Source organism: Cricetulus griseus, chromosome 4 (assembly GCF_003668045.3).
Source record: "Cricetulus griseus strain 17A/GY chromosome 4, alternate assembly CriGri-PICRH-1.0, whole genome shotgun sequence".
NCBI classification, from domain to species: Eukaryota; Metazoa; Chordata; class Mammalia; order Rodentia; family Cricetidae; genus Cricetulus; species Cricetulus griseus.
In genome coordinates, this window is record NC_048597.1 from 151,757,889 (window position 1) to 151,765,439 (window position 7,551).

Genomic DNA, 7,551 nt, shown 5'->3' on the forward strand with positions numbered 1-7,551 from the left:
TCTGGTGGGTGTGGGACCAAGGTTCTCTTCTGGTAGATGCAAACAGATCCAATACTCTGATGTCGGTCCTCTTCTCTTGAATGGAGGTGTCACTGTTCCCCGGGTGTTGGCAGTGTTCGGGCGTGCAGGGTCCTGGGCCAGCGGATGGAGGCGGGCTGCCTCTGGGTGTTCATAACCCGCTGCCCAACTGGTCCGGCATGCAGGTCGCTTGTGTCAGGTGACTGTGAGCAGTGACAACAAACTGGAACCGGTAACAGTTGCTGGCCTACCTGGACCGGGGGATGGGGGCTGGGCTGCCTCTGGGTGTTCGGAGTTCGGAACCTGATGCCAAACTGGTCCAGCACGCAGGTCTCTTGTGTCAGGTCCTAAATCTATTCTTGAGCACTATCTTTTCAAAATTAAAACTATAAGAGAAATACATTAATGTCAAATTATATATAGCCAGATCTGGAGAGAAAACAATGTATTTGAAGCAATTAAAAAAGCTCTTTTGGACCCAAATAAAGTATCCTATGGTAAAATTTAAAAAAAAAAAAAAAGAAGGCAAGTTGTGTGGGTGAGCCTACATGGGTCTGCACCAGGTCTGCTGCATTTATATGACAGCTATTCGATTGGTATTTTTATGGGACTCCTGACTGTGAGAACAAGTGGGTCTTTGAATCCTGTGCCTGCTCTTAGGACTCTTCCTCATGTTGGGTTGACATGTTCAACTTTTGATATGCTAGCTATTCCTTGATCTTAGGGAAGTGAATTCTGAGGGAAGGAAAATGGGAAGTAACTGGGAGGAGTAAAGGCAAGAGTGTAATCAGGATATAGTCTATGAGAAAAGAATATTTTCAATAAAAGGGAAGAATAGAAGGAAAAGTATTTGGAGACAGTTTGCTTCTTAGCTCCCAGCAAAAGGCATTTACAGAGTTTTCAAACATCCCTCTGGAGCCATGCCTAAAGCATACTATGGTTTTCTTCTCTCCAAGGACTCTGAAAATGTTTTCTCTGCCACCTTACAAAGGCAATTCTGACAAGAAATGATCTTATGCCTTATGGAAGATAGTGAACTAAAACGACCCAGTGTAGCAGAACAGTATTTTTTTTTTCTTTTTGAGTTTCAGAACTTTAGTCTCCCTAGAAGCCTAAATATATTGGCTTCTTTGAGAAGCCACATTGAAGACCTGAGTTTCTACAACACATCCAAAATGTCTAATGGGCATTCCCTTTTATGGTGCCAACTAACTGAGCACTTATCCAAAATACCTAAGGATTCTTCTCTTCACAGACTTCACCAAGTGTCAACTATCCCCAGCACACATCATTGTGATTGCGATATGGAACTTCTTTAGTTATATTAGTTATACCTGTCAAAAGTCTGTTTCTGATATCTCTTTCTATATCAGACTTTGCCACATTATAGCTCTCTCAAAGAACTTTTTAATTCTTTAATTACTACTCATATTTACATATCCATTCCCCCATTCCCTCGCCCTCCCATCCTCCCATGTTCCCTACCAACCCCCCAACCCATCCCCCAACTCCTCCTCAGGGATAGTGAAGCCCTCCACCAGGGACCTTCAAAATCTGCCATATCTTTTGGAGGAGAGACTAGGCCCTCCTTGCTGTATGTGGGCTGCAATAGTATCCCTCCATAGGGAATTGGCTCCCAAAGTCCATTTGTGCTCTAGGGTTAAAGACTGGCTCCACTATTAGAGGTCCCATAGACTGTCTTGGTCTCCTAGTTAGCACCCACATTCAGAGGGCATGGTTTGGTCCAATGCTGTTTCTGCAGCTTTGTGACTAGGGGTCTCCATGCTCTCTCTAGGTCAGGTCAACTGTTTCTGCAGCACTGTCTTGGATTCTATGCTCATCCCTCCTCCCTCTCCACAATTGGTTTCCAGGGGTATGGTTCAGTGCTTGGCTGTGGGTGCCTGTTTCTGCTTCGAACAGCTACTGGATGGAAGCTCTAAGAATGGTAACCAAGGTAGATAGACACCAATCTCATTATAGGGGAAAGACATCAATGGCATTTTCTCCACCACTGCTTGGATTCTTAGTTGGGGTCATCCCTGTGGATCCCCTAACATTTCCCCTGTGCCAGACCTCTCTCCATACCTGTATTGTCTCCTCTATCAAGACATCTCCTTTCTTTTTTATTTTTTTGAGAATCTTCATGTTTTTATTCCTTTCACAGTTCTTTTCTTTTGTTCCTGGACTTCTGTATGGCTAGGCCTTTTCTGACCACTCAAGAGGTAACACATTTCCACAATTAGTACTACACAGACACTTTCTGCCCAAAAAGCACAGATTTGCAGCTATTTTCATTTGTTTTTCCTTGAGGCAACCAGTGTAAAAATAGGAGGCAAGAGTGAAGTATTTACACGGGGGGGAGGAATTTAGAGGCAGACTCTAGAAAGAGTGAAAACAACTGTAATTTTCTTTAGGCCTTGTCCATTCTTGAAGCCTCTATGAATGTTCCCCCAAAAACAACCTCAAAGGAAATGCCGAAGTAGTAGATTAATGTATAAATAGTAGCCATTAATCTCCTATCCAGGACTCTTTCTTCACTACCCTCTGCACAAGAACATTTAGATATCACCTTTAACGTCCACCAGAATGGATACACTTTCTGACACTTGCGATTATTGCTGGGCATCTCCTTTCTTACCCTCCTCTATTCCTCCCCTGTCTCAGTTCTCTTGTTCTCCTCCCCCCTCCCCATCTTCCCTTCCCACCTCATTCCTCTCCACATCCCCCCATGCCCCACTTTGTTCAGGAGTTCTTGTCCCCCTGCCGTTCTTTGAGGGGACTATGCAATCTTCTCTTTGGATCCTCCTTGTATCCTAGCTTCTTTGGAGGTGAGGGTTGTAAACTGGGTAATCATTTGCTCTTATGTCTAAAACTCATATATGAGTGAGTACATACCATGTTCATCTTTTTGTTACTGGGCTACCTCACTCAGGATTGTTTCTTCTAGTTCCATCCATTTGCCTGCGAATTTAAAGATTCCATTTTTTTTTTCTGCTGAGTAGTACTCCATTGTGTAAATGTACCACATTTTCTCTATCCATTCTTCAATTGAGGGGAATCTAGGTTTCTTCCATGTTCTGGCAATTACAAATTACAATGTCCCTTCTGCTGCTACAGTGTGGAACAATTTGAGGAGTACTGGTACTAGCTCTTCTTTGAATTTCTGGTAGAATTCTGCACTGAAACCATCTGGCCATGGGCATTTTTTAGTTGGGAGACTTTTGATGACTGCCTCCATTTCATTAGGGGTTATAGGTCTATTTAAATTGCTTATCTGTTCTTGATTTAATTTTGGTAAGTGATATCTATCCAGAAAATTGTTCATTTCCTTTGGATTTTCGAATTTTGTGGAGTACAGGTTTTCAAAGTATGACCTGATGATTCTCTGGATTTCCTCAATGTCTGTTGTTATGTCCCCCTTTTCATTTCTGATTTTGTTAATTAGCATGCTTTCTCTCTACCTTTTGGTTAGTTTAGATAAAGGTTTGTCTATCTTGACTTTCTCGAGGAACCAACTGTTTGTTTCATTGGGTCTTTGTATTGTTTTCCTAGTTTCTACTTTATTGATTTCAGCCCTCAGTTTGATCATTTCCTGGCTTTTATGATTTTGTTGAATATGTTTTCTGTACCTTTGATCTGAATTTCTTCACCTTCTTCTATACCTATTATTCTTAAGTTTGATCTTTTCACGGTGTCCCATATCTCCTGGATATTTTGTGTTAGGGATTTGTTGGACTTGAGATTTTCTTTGGTAGATGACTGTACACACTCTAATGAGTCTTCAACACCTGAGATTCCCTCTTCCATCTCTTGTATTCTATTGGTTATGCTTATATCAGAGGTTCCTGATCATTTACCCAGCTTTTCTATTTCCAGCATCCCCTCATTCTGTGTTCTCCTTATTGTTTCTAATTCTGCTTTCAAACCGTGAACTGTTTGAATTGTTTCCTTCACTTGTTTGGTTGTTTTATCTTGGCTTTCTTTAGATTCTTTAAGAGATTTGTTTATTTCTTGAATTTTCTGGTTTGTCTTTTCCTCCATTTCATGTAATTTTTTGCTTGTTTTTTCTTCTATTTCTTTAAGGGATTTTCTTATTTCCTCTTTAATGGTCTCTATCATCTTCATAAGATAATTTTTAAGGTCCATCTCTTCTTCATCCTCTGTGTTATGATTTTCAGGTCTTGCTGGTGTGGATCCCTAGATTCTGGTGGTGTCATATTGGTCTTTCTGTTGTTGAGTGTGTTCTTATTCTGTCATCTTCCCATCCCTTCTTCCAGTGGGGGCAGGTGGGGTCTCTCCCTCTCTCAGGTGGCAGGCGGAGGGCAGAGGGCAGAGGGGGGACAAGGGTGAGGTGGGTCCAGACTCAGGGTGGGCCTTCCAGTCTACGAAGATCCAGTCTTGTCCAGGGGGAGGCTCAGGAAGAAGCGAGCAGGGGGTGATGGGGGAGGTTGGGGGAGAGCATGACCCAGACTCACCTCAAGCCCAGGTGGAGGGCAAAGTTCTCAAAGAACTTTTGCATAGCTTGCTTGCTTCAGTGCCTTATGTTCCAAGGTCAAGGGTCAAACCAACAGACAGGAGATTCCATGGCAATTTGTTGCTCTGACAACAGTCTGTCCTTTGTATAAGAATGGTGAAGGAAGGAAGTTATCTTTTGTGCTCTACAGGTTACTTCAGCACCTGCCACAACCAATGTCTCTGGCAGCACCTCTGCAGTCTGTGAACATTCTAATTCTACCCTTCATCTTGTGTTTGAAAAAAGAAAAGACGTGTGAGACATTGATGGTAGTCTCGGGGAGAGCTTTTTATCCACAATGATACACATCCCAAACAGAAGTATCCTGGCTGCCAACGTAATCTTCTCCTCTGGGGCCATAGTCATGATGGTAGTTGGACTCATCATGGAAAACTGGGTGGAACTGATTCCCAAAATGAGAAAGGATAAGACTACCCACAGCCCATGGCTGGGTTGCTGTCCTGCTTTATGGCCTGAAGGTCAGAACTGTACTGTGGAAAGTGGTGGGTAGAGAGGAAATTTTCATGGTTCTTTGAATTTGATCATCTGATCAGCTTATCCATTATTCCTGGGAGCAAGTTTCTCAGGCAACAGTAAGCCCATTTACATACACAGCATAGTGGAGGGAAACTAAAATTTTAGCATTTAGTTTTTGGTAGAAAATGTTAGGAGCTCATTGCTTTAAGCACTGCACTTCTGATAAACCTGGAAAGTAGCAGTAGGGTAACCAGCACAACTGGACATGAAGGGTTAAAAAATGAATAACCAAAAGGCAAATGGATTTTAGCATCCCTAGAAGAGGATGGGTGGAGTAAGGTACTTAACCTATGAGTTATAAAAAAAACTTATGAAGACACTAAATTTGTTCTGGTTCTCTCCAGTGTCTCAAGTACACTGCTTCTTTATTCATTACTACTTTTCTTTCTTTTGTATGCTGAGTTTTTTAGGCCCTCATGAAAGTTTGACCTAGACAGTTGTGGAAATGAGTCTGGAAGAAGTATCTTTCTCTCAATGCAGCTTCTGCTTCCCAACAGATAGCCTGAAGATCATCAGAAGCCTGATGTTGATGAGTCTCAACATTTCCATATATCTCAATTTGATCATAGGTCTGCAGTTCACCTATATGATTTCTCAAAATAAGTGTGTGCACCTCTTTATTGGCTTCCTGAGTTTCTTCACAGGTAACTTCTTGGCTCCACTGGTATAGATGGAAATAGCAATGGTCTTTATGGAGTCCCTTCTGTAATTTTTAAATAGCCAGCCTTCCCAATTCTATGATTCAAGGGTATATATTATTTCTGAATTAGATCTGCCACTAACTTACAATCACACTAGGGAATAGCTGTACCAGAAGGGACAGTTTGGGAAGTAAGGTGAATGATGGTAATGAGCTTAACGTTCTTGAGAAAAAAATTCTTTCTTTTGGACACTAGGTTGCCTCATGTTCTATGCAATTACTATGTATCATCACAAGCTAAATAAAGGTCAACTTGAATACTTCATTAGTTATAAGACCAAATGGGTCGTTTTCACTGCCTACTTAGCCATCGCATTCCTTCTTACTTGTGGTGAGTATCCCCAGGGTCCTAGAAGAGAGATAGGAATCAATCAGTCTGCACAGAGAGAAATATGAAATAATGAAAATGGAAAATCAAGAAGATGCCAAGCCCCATTTTTTAAAAGGTGAAAACGTCGCCTGGACTATCTAAATGCAATTCTTAGAAACCAAAAGCTGAGATTGGATGTGGTAGGTTATCCCTGCCTCAAAGAGCTCTCCTTATCTTCTCCTTCTCAGTACTTTTAGTACCTTTCCAACTTTAAGGCAGAGATAAACCATGAAGGTTACCACCAAGGACAGTGGCTGAGAACAAGGTTTAATTATGTTAGACAGAACCAGGAAGCCAAGGAAAACACTGTGGTGCCATGGCAGTTATGAGACAGCCAGCATCAGAACTGATACTAAAGGGACCCCTCAAAACAAGAGGTCCCCTTCTCCTTCTCCTGAAAATTTCATAAGAATTGCATGCACCTCCCCAGAGAACCCATGTAGAAGTACATCTTCATTCAGAATGAACCCCCACACACAGGGAGCTGAGAATAATTGAAGTTACTGCAGATAATTCCACTCCCTCTGACTAGATCACTCTTCCCCAGGATGGCTCCAGATAGTAGCTGGGAAGCATTCACAGGGCTCAGTGGTCAGAGACTTCTAAGGATTTGGAAGGAAGTGGTCCCACACCTCTGCACGTTACACTAATCCTGCTCCCGTTTCTCTGTCCCTAGGTATCTTCTGTTTTATACAGTGCACAAACACATGTGCCTGCATGAGATTCTGTATACCACACAGAGAAAGTACTGGCAGAAGGCTGTCTGGGAGTTCAATACAAGTTATTTCACTTCCAGAGCGCACCACGAAGCCTCGGAGCATTGTCCATGTACACTCCGTGCCCTCAAAGGATGGTCAGGTCAACAAATCACATGTCCAAGCACGCCGTGTAACCTGGGCTCTATGACTTAACAATCTGTCCCTTTCAGTGCTTCTTGCCCATTGCCATGGAAGCAGCTGTGTGTGTGTGTGTGTGTGTGTGTGTGTGTGTGTGCATGTGTGTATCCAATCATTTCATCTATGTATGGCATTATGAATATATATGATGGCATTGAGGTCAATGAAAAGATTCACTTCTTAAATCTTGGCCTGGTAAACAATTACTTTTCTCTATATCTGTTATTAATACAAAAACTTTTATGTTTGCTGCACTGTTAATTCTATAACAGCATGGAATACTTTTTTATTTTACTGTGTGTAATATTTTGAACATATTGATGGGAAAACAAAGCACCATGTTAAACACCTGTGGATACATCACTCCACTTTATGAAATTTTAATGCTATGTCCACTATTTCTACTGGAGGATTTGTAATTCAAATTGATATTCCTCTAGACATTTTCCTAATCTCATCTTTGTTTCGCATAATAAAACATTGTTCAGGATGCCTTGCTGGTGATTTTACATCATGT

General features: G+C 41.8%; 1 protein-coding gene across 2 annotated transcripts; it reads left to right on the forward strand.

Annotated features, from left to right (window-relative positions):
• Positions 1-4,829: 4,829 nt before the first annotated feature.
• On the forward strand, positions 4,830-7,044 carry Tmem225 (transmembrane protein 225). 2 transcript variants are annotated; one of them, XM_027412305.1, is made up of 4 exons: positions 4,830-5,010; positions 5,566-5,712; positions 5,965-6,099; positions 6,815-7,044. In XM_027412305.1, the coding sequence occupies exons 1-4, from the start codon at positions 4,830-4,832 to the stop codon at positions 7,042-7,044; spliced, it is 693 nt and encodes a 230-aa protein (XP_027268106.1). The 2 variants fall into 2 exon arrangements, with proteins under 2 accessions (XP_027268106.1, XP_027268107.1); XM_027412306.1 differs by lacking the exon at positions 5,965-6,099.
• Positions 7,045-7,551: the final 507 nt, after the last annotated feature.

Excerpts from the sequence above, each read along its gene's own strand:
- Tmem225 (XM_027412305.1), top strand. The coding sequence starts at position 4,830 with ATGATACACATCCCAAACAGAAGTATCCTGGCTGCCAACGTAATCTTC. Across the intron at positions 5,713-5,964 it reads CTTCCTGAGTTTCTTCACAG|GTTGCCTCATGTTCTATGCA; the intron begins GTAACTTCTTGG and ends TTTGGACACTAG. Across the intron at positions 6,100-6,814 it reads CGCATTCCTTCTTACTTGTG|GTATCTTCTGTTTTATACAG; the intron begins GTGAGTATCCCC and ends CTCTGTCCCTAG.